Source organism: Saccharomyces mikatae, assembly GCF_947241705.1.
Source record: "Saccharomyces mikatae IFO 1815 strain IFO1815 genome assembly, chromosome: 12".
NCBI lineage: Eukaryota > Fungi > Ascomycota > Saccharomycetes > Saccharomycetales > Saccharomycetaceae > Saccharomyces > Saccharomyces mikatae.
The window spans coordinates 124,856-141,082 of record NC_079267.1 but is presented as its reverse complement, the minus strand read 5'-3'; the positions used below and the strand labels follow the sequence as shown (position 1 = coordinate 141,082).

At 37.7% G+C, this 16,227-nt stretch overlaps 6 protein-coding genes across 6 annotated transcripts; 3 read left to right on the top strand and 3 right to left on the bottom strand.

The window, feature by feature from the left end:
• Positions 1-938: 938 nt before the first annotated feature.
• FRA1 (aminopeptidase P) lies at positions 939-3,185 on the bottom strand (the record flags this gene model as incomplete). Its single annotated transcript, XM_056224079.1, has 1 exon — positions 939-3,185. One exon carries the CDS (start codon positions 3,183-3,185, stop codon positions 939-941), a length of 2,247 nt encoding a protein of 748 aa, XP_056078033.1.
• A 1,249-nt stretch (positions 3,186-4,434) lies between these two features.
• Positions 4,435-7,488, top strand: GPI13 (mannose-ethanolamine phosphotransferase GPI13; the record flags this gene model as incomplete). The annotated part of the gene is made up of 1 exon (XM_056224078.1): positions 4,435-7,488. The coding sequence occupies one exon, from the start codon at positions 4,435-4,437 to the stop codon at positions 7,486-7,488; it is 3,054 nt and encodes a 1,017-aa protein (XP_056078032.1).
• A 397-nt stretch (positions 7,489-7,885) lies between these two features.
• SMKI12G0470 (uncharacterized protein) lies at positions 7,886-10,378 on the top strand (the record flags this gene model as incomplete). Its single annotated transcript, XM_056224077.1, has 1 exon — positions 7,886-10,378. One exon carries the CDS (start codon positions 7,886-7,888, stop codon positions 10,376-10,378), a length of 2,493 nt encoding a protein of 830 aa, XP_056078031.1.
• A 164-nt stretch (positions 10,379-10,542) lies between these two features.
• Positions 10,543-11,238, bottom strand: IRC19 (Irc19p; the record flags this gene model as incomplete). Its single annotated transcript, XM_056224076.1, has 1 exon — positions 10,543-11,238. The coding sequence occupies one exon, from the start codon at positions 11,236-11,238 to the stop codon at positions 10,543-10,545; it is 696 nt and encodes a 231-aa protein (XP_056078030.1).
• Positions 11,239-11,504: 266 nt separating this feature from the next.
• On the top strand, positions 11,505-14,018 carry RIX7 (putative AAA family ATPase RIX7; the record flags this gene model as incomplete). The annotated part of the gene is made up of 1 exon (XM_056224074.1): positions 11,505-14,018. One exon carries the CDS (start codon positions 11,505-11,507, stop codon positions 14,016-14,018), a length of 2,514 nt encoding a protein of 837 aa, XP_056078029.1.
• A 161-nt stretch (positions 14,019-14,179) lies between these two features.
• On the bottom strand, positions 14,180-16,078 carry GRC3 (polynucleotide 5'-hydroxyl-kinase; the record flags this gene model as incomplete). Its single annotated transcript, XM_056224073.1, has 1 exon — positions 14,180-16,078. One exon carries the CDS (start codon positions 16,076-16,078, stop codon positions 14,180-14,182), a length of 1,899 nt encoding a protein of 632 aa, XP_056078028.1.
• Positions 16,079-16,227: the final 149 nt, after the last annotated feature.

Here is a 16,227-nt window from a genome sequence, read left to right as displayed (position 1 = left end):
CTAAGAACCAATTTTCGGATTATTGGATTTCTCTTTTCTACTGACCAAGCAAACTTTTTGAAAACAAGTGGCTCAAGGTACATAAGCAGAAGTAAATATTAATCTCGAATCAGGTATCCTTTATATATGGATCGCATTACTGACATACTCTGTACACATAAGAGGAAAAAAAGAAAATAATCATGCTTAACGTTAAATTTTTCTTCCTTTTTCTTTAGGAAATTCCTACGAGCGTTTCCTCTTAAAGTAAGACTCTTGATACGAAGATTTCTGTGGACCGACGGACGGAAAATCTTGAATGGCTCTACTGTAAGGCGGTTTCAGAGCGACGGAGACGGAAACTCTAAAGGGTTTCTTCCTTCCGCATCCGCATCCGCATCCGCTACCTAGAATGGTTTAGTTCCACGGATACTTCATCTTCCGGTCCGCGGAAGCAGACTGCTCGAGGACTCGGCGGAAGCTTAATCCGTTGTGACCGAGCCCTAATAGGGAATTCTCGGCCCTACGACAAGCTCATCCTGCGCAGAAAGTATACTAACTAGGGATAAAAATTAAATAAGGCTCCATACTTGTATACTGGCTAAATAGTCTAGGCTTGGCAGCATCATGGTGCCTGGTTATATGGTTGATTTTGGAACCCGCTACCAGGAGGTTCACCGGACAGGACCCTGAATAAAATTTCTTGATGAAGGCATCAACACAAATCACAAGGGGGGCCGTACGTATATGGTCGTTTACCTTTCTCTACGCAGATTAGCTTTTTTAGCCCCAAAACCGCTCGGGGTTAAGTGCGTCCCACTCCGGTCGTATAAGAAACGAAGGCGATGCTTTCTTTTTTCACCCTTTAGTCATTACTACTGTTATTGTTATTACTAGAATTAAATAAAGGAAAAACTATTTAGAATAATTACAAACGTTCAGCGTATTGCGCCTCGAATTTATAATGGACTTGTTTCTCTTTTCAGCCACTTGTAAGAAATACTCTGAGGCTGCAGGAAGTGCACCACCGTTCTCCATACCCTTGCGTGGTACTGATTGATCTGAGTTTTTTCCTCTTCGTTTAGCAACTTGGTGTTGATCAGTTTTCTACAATATGGCACTACTGTTATGTTCTCAAATTTCAAGAAGTTACTCTTCGTGGCAGATTTCTTAATCAACATGTCGCTTTCGATTCGGATACCGTACTCACCATCCTTGTAGTATCCGGGCTCATTGCTTATGATGTTGCCCGCTCTTAGGGGGAAATTCATCAGATGTGGTCTAAACCCGACACCCATCGGACCCTCGTGAACGTTTAAGAACGATCCGATACCGTGGCCTGTACCGTGTTTGTAATCCAACCCACGGGACCATAAAAACTGCCTAGCGATGGCGTCGATGTTGAATCCGGGAGTGTTTTCAGGGAAAATCAATCTTTCCAAAGCTAGCCCACCTTTAAGCACCAGTGTGTAATTATCCATCTCCTCCTTTGTTGGTTTTGTTAAGTGGATGGTTCTCGTTATATCCGTGGTACCTTCCAAGAATTGCGAGCCGGAATCACAAAGATATATCTTTGTAGGGTCAATCATCGATGAGTTCTCCACGGGTGGTGAATAATGTATGATAGCAGCATTACTACCGGTAGACGATATTGTTTCAAAAGAATTCCCCATAAAGTTCCTTTGAGTTTTCCTGATCTCTGTCAGTTTTTCTGCGGCGCGATATTCATCTATCAACGCTTCCCGCCCAACTAGTTGCTGCTCTAACCATGCAAAATACTGAACTAGACATACTGCGTCTTTGACCTGCGCTTTGCGAGCATTTTTTATTTCGATATCATTCTTGATAGATTTCAAAACATCAATGGGTGAATGAATCATTAAATAGTTTAGTGAAGCCATCTTACTAGTTCCCTCGTGATCAGTATCGTTTGGGATGTTCAAACAGCGAACCATCTGCCAGGATGCACCATCAGGAACCAAAAATTTGTGCTCTGGGGTGGCCTGGACAGTGACTTTCGTCAAATGCTGCCATATTTGTTCATAAGGCCTGACTTCAATACCATTTATTTTAAAATATTCCGATATTTCATCGCCAAATGGGTTATTCGTGAACAGAATGGTCTTGTCTTCGTTAATGGCAATGTAGGAGAAAAACACAGGATTATAATCGATATCAGATCCACGCAAGTTCAGCAACCAACATATTTCATCCAATGCAACGACTATAAAAGTCTTTGTAGGGGTTGCTGTAGACGAAGATTTGTTATTTAGCTTTGACAGTAACTTTTTCTTCTTGTCCTTGAAATCTTCACCATGGAACTCGTACTTCAACAACAGTAAATCATTACAAGGCCTTTCGGGCAAAGTTTCGAAATCAGACCAAATACTATCAATCAAATTTTCCTCCACGGGCACAAGCTCCACTTTGCCCTTCGCGTTATATTTAGTGTCAATCATTTTATTGAACGAAACGTAATCGTTGAAAGTGATAAGTTTGGGGTCAATACCTATCTTTAACACCAGTCCTTCTTTATTGCCGAGTCCCTTAGCCATTTCCAATGCTTCTCTAACGCACCATTCTTGCCAGGTGATTGGGTCTTCATTCTGTCTCAAAAGCGTCCAGTTATAATCCAGTTCTTGCCTGGCTTGGTTGAAATATCTGCCATCTGTGCTCATAATGGATTTTCCATCTGGGTGGTCGTCATTGAAATTTAACAAATCTCTAGTTATGCAAGCCACGCCTGCTGATCCAGAAAACCCTGAAATGAAAGCGCGCCTTTGATCTCGCAAAGATACATATTCGGACTGATGTTCATCACAACTGGGTACTATGTAACAACACAAATCATGTTTCTTCATCTCTTGACGCAATTTCAACAGTCTATCAGTAGTGTTAACTTCTCTGTTAACGGCACATAATGAGTCACATGAGTAAACAGACCCATTTCCAGCACTACTGCCCGCGCCAGCACCTTTCAATTCGTTAAATAGCATACTGGACGACCTCCTTGAATTTTCCAGTTGCCTTAGAAATAAAGAGGCCCTACGACCTTGCCTCGATAGTAAACCTGGAGAACATGTGCAGTCTGCGCAAGGTCTAAAAGGTCTGGGGCTGTGCGATGTCGACGTTCCTTTCATGCCCATGCCGGATACATGAGAAATCGAGTGAGCCCTACCGTCACTAGTGGATGGTTTCGAAGTCATATGAAAAAGTTATTTGTTCTTATTGGATTTCACTTCGCTGAAGTCTCCGTTTTTTTTTATTACTGTTATATTTTTAGCTATGCAGTCTTTTCGCCAATGTTTCTTGCCTTATGTGTGTTTTGTAAATATTGCACCTATTAAGACTTAATTGACTCAGTTTTTGTATGTCGCTTTCTTCTTGTTCCATCCCTCAATCGAAGAATTCTGAAAAAAGAAAACGTAGAAGAAAATTCGGGAAAATGGGGTGCGATTTTCATGGGTAACCCGCACACAGATACGGGTAACATATAAATTTACCGGTCAAAACAAATCAAGAAATACTTTAGCGGCTAAAAGACGACCATAATACGCATCAAGAAAGATCTTATATCATAATTAAAGTATATAACCATAGTGTTATTTTTGGAAAGAAACAAAGCGAATGTTTACACTCATGTGGGTTAGCAATATAACCAGCTGGCTCACCATTCGGCACGAAGGCTTACACGTAAGCGGCACAGGCGGCGCACAGGTAGTCGTTCGCTGCAGATAACCTTCGATCATTTTATTAGCATTTTTTGAAAGAGGTTTTACAGAAGCAGTTTTGAATACAACTAAGACTTTTGATGTATTGGTGAGTAGTTTCTTAGGTGGTACTACTCTCGCGAGACTGTGGTTCATTTTTTTTAACATGCAGAATCATTTTTTAGCCGCCGAAGCCTCAAGATAGGTTTGGGGAATTTATTACTCAGACTATTTCTGCACCTTAAACCACCAAAAAGCCCTGTCACATAACGCTCCTTAGTTATTTGAATGGAATTGGAAAGAAGAAAAATACTGGTTCATCACTCCTTTTCCTCTATCATGGGTAGATCCTCATATCAACGTGTCATAATTCGAGCTCAAATATAATTCTCATTTCCATAGTACTTTATACTCAGCGGTGTCATAGGTAAGAGGAAGTATGCCCACGTTATAAGTTATGCTGTTAACTACCCTTCTTCTACTTTAAATGAGGTTACTGCGTAATGCCGAAAGGTTTGTTTCTCACGCAGGGTAATAGTACACACTATTTTAACGCGATGACGAACTAAGTACTTTCTTTTCTCCTCTGAAGTATTTGGTTGCCCACCGAGAAAGAAAAAACAAAGATAATGCTAAAGGTCAAAAATAGGAATCAGAACAGATATTTTAAGGGCAACGGCAAATTATCAAAGAACGGAGGGGAAACTCAAATATTAAAAGAGGAAGAGAAGAAAGATCCCGTAACATGGATGAAAAGACAATAAAAAGATCAATACTTTCGTCTTCTAATGATGAAAAAATAATATACAAATCGCGAATAAAGAAATTTCAGAAGAATCATAAATTTTATATTATTCTGTTGGTTTTCATTGCCATCTTACAATTTATTTCAATAGCTTTCTTCACTCGCGGATTCTTGCTGTCAAGGCATGTTCTCGATAACATATCCTCACGAAATGAAACGAGTGACCTGCCTCCGAGATTCAACAAGGCGGTAGTCCTGGTCATTGACGCTTTGAGATTTGATTTTGCTATTCCTGTTAACGAATCGGACCCAGATCATAACCCGAACTATCACAACAATATATTGTCATTGTATGATTCATTTACGAACGATAAGAACTCATCTTCCCTATTGTTAAAGTTTATTGCGGACCCACCGACCACAACTTTGCAAAGACTAAAGGGTCTTACAACCGGCTCCTTACCAACTTTCATAGATGCCGGGTCCAATTTTGATGGAACAATTATTGAAGAAGATAACTTGCTTAAACAGTTCTTCCTAGCCAACAAAACTGTCAAGTTTGCCGGAGATGATACATGGACGGCACTCTTTTACCCATTCCTTTCTAATGATAGTTTCCCTCTGGAATCGCTCAACGTCTGGGATTTGGACACTGTGGATAATGGTGTTATGGATTATTTTCACGATCATTTACAGCAGGACAAAGAATGGGATGTAATGATTGGGCATATGCTAGGTATCGACCATGTAGGTCACAAGTATGGCCCAGACCATTTCACCATGAGAGAGAAACAAATTCAAGTAGATAGATTTATCGATTGGATACTAAATTCGATCGACGATGATACTTTATTAGTTATTTTAGGTGACCATGGGATGGATCATACAGGTAATCATGGCGGCGACTCAATTGATGAGCTAGAAAGCACTTTGTTTCTTTATTCCAAGAAGCCAGAAATGTGGAGGCTTAAAGATGCTTTCAATTATAATACTAGTGATTCGGGATACAATTACCGCTCAGTAAGACAAATTGATTTAGTGTCCAGTTTGTCTTTATTGCTTGATCAACCTATCCCATTTAATAATCTTGGATGGCCCATTGACGAAATAGCAAGAGACGATAGAGAATTGTCTCAATTCGTTGATTTAGTGGTAAGCCAATTACAACTATATAAGGCTACAATGCAGATTCACCACAGTAATGACGAAATATTGGTCCCGTTAGCAAAAAATATATCCGACACTCCTCCAACAAGTAATCCCGAAAAATTTGTTGAACTAGGTCATAAGTACCAGGAGGTCTTCTTACAAACCTGCGAGGAACTATGGGCCAAATTCGATTATTATTCTATCGTCACCGGTATATTCTTACTGACAGCCTCACTAGTCCTGTTAATATCCATTACAAAATTAATTCCTTCCATTGTCGTAAACCAAATGGTTCCAGAATTTGTCCCAGGAATAATCATTATGGTCTTGGTTACAAATTTGTGTTTCCATGGAATTTTCTACGTTTACCAGCAACCAAGTTTTGTAGATCAATTCTGGGGCACTCTGTTAGCCACTGCGATTGGTATCATTATTGGTTGCTACATCACAATATTTGATAGATACAACTTTATTTGGATTGCTATGAGACTTGGTGAGACGTTAGCTGATTATTGGTCTAGGATTGCTGTTATGTTTATGATTATCCATGCTCTACTTTTCACATCTAATTCATTTACTATTTGGGAAGATAGAATTGTTGCTTTCCTTTTATCTACTTTCGGGATGTTAACATTATATGAATTTGTCTTCTTACCAAAAAGACAATCCACCACCGCATTATTAACTGCAACAATTAGTGAAAAGGAAGGAACCACCTCAGGTGTGAATTCTTCAACGGCGAATTCGAATTACTTACCATTAACAAGATTTGCGAGATTATTGGGTGGTTACCATTCTGCAGTTTTGATCATTTTTACCAGGTTAGCTTCAATGATAACCATTTGTAGAGAGGAACAGGGCGACTACTGTGTTCCAACGTTCAACAATCAAAATAATTCTGCGTGGTGGGTTTTGGGTCTCTGTTTCCTGATGATTTTCATATTACCTGCATGTATCACCGGTTATTACAATTTAACATCTTCATATCAAGCTGCAGCACCAATTTGGATAAACGTTTTCTTAAAGGGTATCCTTGGTTTGAATTTTGTTTATTGGTCATTGACTTCGTTAGAGAATAATAGTGCGGTAATAGCAATTCCTTTTCTTAAAGACGTCACTATTTTCAAATTTACCTTAGCTCGAATCATTTCTGGATTCTCACTGATTGCGTCCAATGTTGGCTGGTTAATGGGGCCACTTTGTATCAAATTGAATGTTCACAATACTGATGTCAAGTCCCATGAAGCGACTATTTTGGGGTACACTAATATTTATGGTTCTGAGTTTTTTCTTTTAGTCATAAATGTTCTAATGAGTATTCTGCTATTCAATAAACCTCTGGCTCAACTATCGTATTTCCTCATGTGCAACCAACTCTTATCGATTTTAGAAATCATTGATCTTTTGAAGTTAAAAGAGAATATAATAGGCCCAATTGCACTGGGACTCTTATCTTATCAGCATTTTTTCACCACCGGTCACCAGGCCACAATTCCATCAGTCCAATGGGATATTGGGTTTATGCTTTCCGAAAAAATAACCTTCCCTTTTACTCAGATAGCCATCATCCTAAACACATTTGGGCCCCATATCCTAGTCTCCTTATCCGTAGCATTACTGACACTATGGTCACAGCCTCCAGATGTCTTGAAGCCACAAACACTTTTGGGAAGAATCGTTTCAAACTGTGGTGTACTACTCACTTACAATACAATTTTATGTCTAAGTTCTTTTATTTGGGTCACCCATTTCCGTAGGCATTTGATGGTTTGGAAAATTTTTTGCCCAAGATTTATCTTTGCTGCTTTGAGTTTAATAGTCACCCAACTGGTGGTTACTTTTGGTACCATTGCATTTGCCAGTGGGAGATTGATCAAGCATATAAATGACATCTTCTGGAAATGAATCTCAATTTTTACTCTCTACATAGACAAATATACTATATATATATATGTGTAACGTCGATACAAGTCAACGGTACTTCTTACTGAAAATTCAACGAGCAAGAAAATCCATTTTCGACGGCTCTACCCTTCTAGCATCGTACATTTTCAATCTCTCTTGTATCTTCGTAATTATACTCGATTTAAAATTTTCCATTTTCGCTCCTAGTTTTTATTTTCTTCCACAAAGGTGAAAAACAAAAACAATTAAAAGCAATAAATGACGAAAAGTTATATTTGTTTACATAACCGAACTCTTGATGACCTAGAGCTTTTGAAGTATTATTCAAAAGGTTTCAAACGATAATTCTGCACTGCAGTTTCTAAAGAAAGACGGCAGTAAAAGCACTATAAAAATCATGGATGATTTTATAATTTACAGTACAGTTGTCACAACTGCTTTTTTGCAAGCTCCTCATTTATATACGACAAACAGATTATGGAAGCCCATAGAGACACAGTTTTTGATCAAATTTCTTCAAAAAAATGCAAGTTCCAAAGAAATTGTAAACAGAAAAGCAATTTGTCACATAGATCCATCATGGACTAATCTGAGTGCTTCATTTATTGGCGATGACATGATCTCAATAAAAGCCGCCACCAATAAAAGAGAACTAGATAGTATTTGTCGAATTTCTCTACCTTTACCTATACAGGGAGATGGTGTAACGGCTGAATTGGAAAAGATGAAACGTATACTCTCCGATTTGAGTGAAAAGTTTAATTTGGAACTAATCATTACCGAAGAACCTACTTATTTTACATTACAGCAAACTAGCGAGAACAATGCACTATATATTTACTTGCATGCACTTGGGCTGAGATCTAATCTAATAGAATGCGAACCCCAATTACTGGCATTTGTGGACTTAATAAAGAAGAATAGCATGACTTTGCCTCCACAGCACTACATTGTCGAATCAATGGAACTAAACTCATATTCAGTCCTCCCCCTATATATGGGTGTAGATATGGCAAACTTCAAATATATATCCAAGGCTTTCAAAACGAATATTTACGCACCATCCCTTATAACGCTGTCTAGGAAATTTAGGGCAAATCCACAAATTTTTTTCTCAAGCACTGTCCATTCATTAAGCTTACTAGCTAAGAAAACCTTGAGTGAGTCCATAGACCTAGTTTCAAAGAATTTATTTTACCGTCGATTGTCCAATATTACCCCAGGAAAATTACTATTCATCCAAAAACATTACCAACAAAAGATAAACCAATTGATTTTGAAATATCAATCGTTTATTAGGGTTACCGATGAGTACATTGAATTCCAATCCATTTCTACGAGTCTATTAGAAATGGTTATAAAGAATTTTACTATTCAAGTGCTACATGAAATTGTGGAAGTGCAAATTTCACTCAATGAAAACTGCGAAATGTCTTCTGAATTAATAATCGACAACCTTTTAGGCCACGCTGAAAATCAGATTGTAGTTGTCACGCCCAACAAAGATTCATTTGGCCAATTAATGGTTGTTGGTAATCAATATTCTACGGATGAGAGTTCCGATAATTCCATATTGCACTACCTATCTAATTTTATTACTGGCTCAAATCAAATAATCAATCCAAATTTAAGACAAATAAAAGCTATTTTTGAGATACATCCAGACTTTGAGGACTTCATATCAGGCAAAAAAAACGGTAAATTAACGCGTATAATGGAACTATCTGATTGCCTAATTCAACTGGAAATGGAAGAAGAGGATGATAATCTTTACCTAAATTTGGTTAGTGATACTTTTTCTGATTTTGAAAAATCATTTAAAAATGTCATTAATGAGTTTCCTGCGGAAGAATCATTCTTTATTCCAGAAGTTTATCACAGGCCTATTATAGGTACAGGCGGTTCATTAATTCAGGCCACTATGAGAAAGCACAACGTCTTCATTCAGTTTTCTAATAGCTTCAATCTTCCACAAAATAAAATTTCCATGATTAGGTATGACAATGTAATAATCCGATGTCCTAGGAAAAACAAAGCTAATATATGCCTGGCGAAGAGAGACTTGAAAGAGATTGTACAAGAGTATGATAATTTGCAATCCAAGACACTCATTAGATTTTCTAACGGACAATATAGGCATATTTTGCATGTTAATGGCCAGAAAAATATTATAGGACAAATCGAAAGGAATGAGAATGTTTATATAATGATACCTTTAGAAGAGCCCTTAGATGGGATCTCGCAATTGTGTGTACAAGGTAATGATGAAAATACATCAAAAGCCGCTAATGAATTAGTCAACGGTGCGTTTGGTTATGAATATGAGTTTAAAATAGATCAAGAAATAGATCCTCATAAGGAGTATGAGTTTTATAACCTAATCATCGTTCCATTTTTCCAAATTATGGATATAATAGTAACTTTTGAGAAAGACCTTATTACTCTCACTTTTGAGAAAGGTACCAATGAGGATACTTTAACAAAGGCAATCAAATTATTATCTGATTACATGGAAACACAAAAGAACAAAATTATATTTAAAAAACTGATCAAACAGTTTGTTCTAAGTTCCACCACCAACAAGATTAGCACTAACAGTAGCACTACTAATGGAAATTTTAGATCAATGCATAGTACAAAAACTCGTACCAACATCGATAACAACGATTCATTGGTGGGTTCACCACAACGTCAATCGAGAAGTTTCAATCACAAACTGCCGGTTTCAAAGGTAGGGGGAGCTCAAGCCATTAAGGGATATATGCCCAATACCTATTACAGCGGATATGGATATGGATATGGATATACATATGAATACGATTATAATTATGCCAACCCTAATCAATTTCAAACCAACAACAGGCATAAATACCAAAATGGTAAACAATGAAATAAAAAAGTTTAGTTGTACCGTTAAACTATGCACTTTATTCATGGATATAAATGCCATCGTAGAATGGTATTGCGCATAGCAGATTTTATATACATTGATTAATTTTTTCATGTAATCATACGTACTACAAAAGTCCCGCTCTCTTACTAAGATTGTTGCTTTTACAGCCTTGTACCTAATGTTTCATTGAGATATACTAAAGTTGTATCGAAATCACTAAATACTTTGTACAGCGGAATCTTTTTTTTATCACTTTTGCTTGATTTAGTCTGCCGAATAGAAGCAGCTTTCAAATGAGAGAACTTGACATCAAGTTCATCATGACCTATTCCTCGATATGACTTTGACCTATACTTTTCATACTGCATCGTTAAAAGGTTCTTTAAAATTTGCCTGCAATATGTGTTGTCTCTTGCAATGTCCCACTTTTGGTGTTTTGTTTCAGGCAGATATGAACAACTTTTTAGAACAAAGTCCAAGGTTTTTTGCATTTCATCCATTGGCAGTACCTTTTCATTACATTTTATGTCACTCAGAAGTTCAAGCTCGGTTTCTGATCTCATACTATCAGGATAGAATGCCAGATATCGTTTGAGTTCGTAGTTTTCTTTAACGAACTTATAGCGAAGATAATCCCTATAAGTGTCTTTAACCATTTTCACATTTGATATGAAGGGTTTCAGTCTCATAAATCGGCGGTAAAATAGCTTAACAACCGTGATTCTTCCCTCAGTTAAGTCTGCATCGAGCTTACTAAAATACACAGGAAGCTTGTATTTAGAATGTGATTTGATAAGCGTATATTCTGAGTTTATAATGGCTTTCGCTGTTGTTATCGTGAGAGAAGGCTTACCCATTACGAAGTTATTGACTTATTTGTGGCTGAGCTAGTCAAGCATAGTTCTTGAGACCAGCCTTTATAAGTCCACTCTATATGGTTGTCATGGCAAACTTCAATGTTCGTCGCGGGTGACTAATATCTTTCAAAATTTTTCATTCAGCTCATCGCAAGTTGAGAGAATTGTGTGATAATTGACAGCGGAATGAGTAAATAATCAGCGAGATACTGTGAACAGAGGTTCGTTAAAACCAACAATAGTTGCGTTGTGTGAAGGCCGGTACAATGGTTAAAACAAGTTCAAAAAAAAGCTCATTGACAAGCTCGCTAGATAACAAAATCGTTGATCTTATCTATCGTCTATTGGAAGAAAAAACTTTGGACAGAAAAAGATCTCTGAGACAAGAAAGCCAAGTGGAACAAAGCGAGAATGATGGGGATAAAGAAAATGAAGATGTCTTTGAATCGATGTTTTTTGCTAAAGATTTAACAGCAGGCGAGATTTTTACTTTTTGTTTAACTAAAGATCTATCACTTCAGAGGGTTAAAAAAGTTGTCTTACAAAAGACAATCGACCGAATGCTCAAAGATGTCATTGAATCAGAATTAGAAGAATTCGGATCTTATTCAGGTTACAACAAAGCGGAGGAAGAGAAGGCAAGTTTGGAAGAAGAGCTAGCTAAAAAGAACATGATGCTTGATCAGGACACGAATGAGATGAATAAACGTATAACTAGCATGTGGTCCAAACCAGGACTAGCTACAGAGCCTATAACAGATGGAGACAGTCCTAAATCAGAAGACCTAAAAAAATCAAAGAAAAGGTCCAAAGAAGGTACGTGTAAAGTAAAACGCCAAAAAATTAAGGAAGATAGATCTCCTCCCAATTCGTCTTTAAAGTCTTTAGGGGGCATGGATGATGTCGTTGCACAACTTATGGAACTCATAGGTCTCCCCATTCTTCACCCAGAAATATTCTTATCTACAGGGGTAGAACCACCTAGAGGTGTTTTGCTGCACGGCCCACCTGGTTGTGGTAAGACATCCATTGCTAATGCACTGGCTGGAGAGTTAAAAGTTCCCTTTATATCTATTTCTGCTCCTTCGGTTGTTAGTGGAATGTCTGGGGAAAGTGAAAAAAAAATTAGGGATTTGTTCGATGAAGCCAAGAGCTTGGCACCATGTCTTGTCTTCTTTGATGAAATAGATGCCATTACACCTAAACGTGATGGTGGCGCCCAAAGAGAAATGGAAAAAAGAATAGTAGCTCAATTATTGACCTCAATGGATGAACTAACAATGGAGAAAACAAATGGAAAACCTGTAATTATCATAGGTGCCACTAATAGGCCTGATTCTTTGGACGCAGCATTAAGAAGAGCAGGTAGATTTGATAGAGAGATATGTTTGAATGTGCCCAATGAAGTCTCAAGGTTACATATTTTAAAGAAAATGTCAAATAACTTAAAAATTGATGGTATAATCGATTTCGCCAAGTTGGCAAAGTTAACTCCAGGATTTGTCGGTGCTGATTTAAAGGCTTTAGTCACAGCCGCTGGTACGTGTGCTATTAAAAGGATCTTTCAAACATATGCTAATATTCAATCCCCCACAAGTACAACGGTGGATAGTTTGGAGGATAAGATGGAAATTGATGAAGCTGCAAACGAAGATGAATCTAGCCTGAAAAATACTGCGAACATAATCGACCCTTTACCTTTGTCTGTAGTCCAACAGTTTATTCACAACTATCCTGAACCTTTATCAGATGAAAAGTTATCTTTATTATCCATTAAGTATGAAGACTTCTTGAAAGCATTGCCAACTATTCAACCAACAGCAAAGAGGGAAGGGTTTGCTACTGTTCCAGACGTCACTTGGGCAAATGTTGGTGCATTACAAAGAGTTAGAATTGAATTAAATATGGCCATCGTTCAACCTATTAAGCGACCTGAACTTTATGAAAAGGTGGGGATTAGCGCTCCTGGCGGTGTTCTACTATGGGGCCCACCGGGCTGTGGTAAAACTTTACTAGCTAAAGCTGTCGCTAATGAATCTCGTGCAAATTTTATATCCATTAAAGGCCCCGAATTGTTAAACAAATATGTTGGTGAATCAGAAAGATCCATCAGACAAGTTTTTACTAGAGCAAGAGCGTCCGTACCGTGTGTCATTTTCTTTGATGAACTGGATGCCCTGGTACCAAGAAGGGACACTTCTTTATCCGAATCTTCTTCGAGGGTCGTCAACACCCTGTTAACTGAATTGGATGGGCTGAATGATAGAAGAGGTATTTTCGTAATCGGTGCTACTAATAGACCAGATATGATAGATCCTGCTATGCTAAGACCTGGTAGGTTGGACAAAACTTTATTTATTGAATTACCCAATACAGAAGAAAAACTAGATATTATCAAGACTTTGACCAAATCACATGGAACACCATTGAGTAGTGATGTTGATTTCGAGAAAATAATTACAAATGAAAAGTGTAACAACTTCTCAGGTGCCGACTTGGCCGCTTTAGTTAGGGAAAGTTCAGTTTTAGCTCTGAAAAGAAACTTTTTTCAGAGCGAAGAAATACAATCCGTTCTTGATAATGATTTAGACAAGGAATTCGAAGACTTATCAGTAGGCGTGTCTGGTGAAGAAATTATAGTGACCATGTCTGACTTCCAAAATGCACTAAGAAAAATTAAACCTTCGGTGAGCGATAAAGATAGACTGAAGTACGATAGGTTAAATAAAAAGATGGGTCTAACGGAAGAGATGAAGGATGCGGAGGAAGTAAAACAGTAGATAAATATATTTGTTTATGTTGGGTAGGCTCCAAATAATTATTTAACTACTAGATTGAAGGGATAAGTATGTGAATAAATATATAGATAATAATGCATGATTTTTGTGTTTCCTTCGTTTATCTTTGCCAATATGTGGTAAAATTATGGACATACTTTTTACTATCTCTTTATAAATTGGCCTCGTCTCATGACGTTCTTACGAACTTTCCACACATGTTCCAATTTCTTCCTTCTTTCAAAAGTTGCGAACGGTATTTCTATGCTAGCATCCCATGTTATTGTGCGGGAGGATGGAAGCAAATCGCAAAAAGGCGTTTCCGTTTTATGTCTTACTATTATCCATTTAACATCTCTGGGTTGTTCAGCTAGAATTTGGATATGACAAGGAGGTACATAAATGTTCATTATTTGCTGCGATGTATTAACGGAATGTATCAATCCTAGGGTTATGAACTTCTTAAGAGAAGGTGTGTACGATTGTAAGATAGGAAAGGTATCCAAATTTTTTACATCTAAAGGGTGCTCTATGGAATGTATATGTATCCCAACTACAGTACCTTCCAATGCTGATCTTATATCTTCAGGATTTAGATTTTGAAATTCCACAGGGAATTGAATACCTTGAATACCGTCTTTACTTTCACCATATGAGATTTGTAGGGGTGCAGATTTCAAAAGCGGAGCAAAATCGTAATCACATTGAGTTACTTTATGAAACAATGCCAGTATCCTGAAAGTTCTCAGTTGTGATGCATGGAACCGAGAAGATAGAGCGCGACTTAGATTATGAGCTGGTATACGAACAACTTCGGGCACATATGCATCTCTTAGTGATGTGCAAAAACTCTGTGGGATCGTTAGTTCATCTAAATGCCTCTTTGAATTTGCTGTTTCCAAGAACAATAAGTGTGTGGGCTTATACTTCCTTATGATATGATTCAAAATATGCATCCCAAATCCTTTTATCCACCCAGGTAAGTTAAGCAAAGACGTTCCGAAAAAGGCCTGCTCCTCTAAATAATCTATAAGTTTATCAGTATAGTTCAGGTATGATGAGGGCTCGTCTTGCGGGGAGGAGGATCCAACGTAGAACTGTAGTAAGGTTTGGAAATTTGAATCTTGACAAAAATGTTGTCCTAGAACGATAGGGCTAGAAAAAACCTTGTTTAGAGAGACTGAATCAGGGAGTGAGTACTCAGGTTGACCAGGATCTAAATCCAAATATAGTAGTTCTTCCTGGCTTGTTGCACAATCTCGTATATCTTGTGTAAATTTTTCTAACAAAAGCCTCAAGAAAGTAGACTTACCAGAATTCTTACCACCAATCACCATAACTCTTGTATCATACGCAGCGTTTTTATGACTCAAATATAACTGTTCTAAGGGTGCTGACCAACATTCAGGCAACGATAAGGGTTGAATTTGATCCGACTCATGTAGTAGATGATACGTTGCTCTTTCGTTTGCTGGAAAGTAAGGTTCCTTGGGTTTCCAAAGATAGTTAACGTCGTGATACAAATGACCGGCTTCTAATAGGCCTGTGTGCTTAGAATTAAAAACACGAAGAACACACGGGAATGATTTGAATTCGTCATATTTGATGTTAAATCTATTGTTTTTCGGCATAAAAACTTTGTCTTGCCAACCTGCAAAATGTGAAAAATCTATAGTAGGTATAGATTGTGATAGTGGGTGCCAAAATGTTAGAATCTCTCTCGAAGCATTATAATGTACATTGTTGTAGACAATGCCACCTTTCACTATTTGCAAACGAAAAACGCCACATAGATGTAATTTTTGTCTTTCCTTCAATCCTACAAAGATAGTTTCATCTTCATCCCTTGCATACGATATATTGTTGATCAATTCAGCCTCCAATTCGTTCACATCATTGTCCTCGTCGTCCTCATATTCTTCACTATTGAGAGCTACGGTTGCGCTCTTTGAAGATGGAATTGATAGAGATCCCCCGTTAGAATTACTGCTAGAATCTGAGTCTGAATCTGAGTCTGAATCTTTGGTATATTGAGGCAAATCTTCTTTGGAATTTATCACCATATTATTATAATCTGACTGCAGTAACTTTTTTCCCAAACTAATTTTGAGTATTATCTTATATTGGCGAGTTCAGAAAGCGCTTCTTGTACTATGTACACTGGTAAAGTCCCTTGAAACAGCTCCAACTCAAACTAGCGACTCAGTAAAGA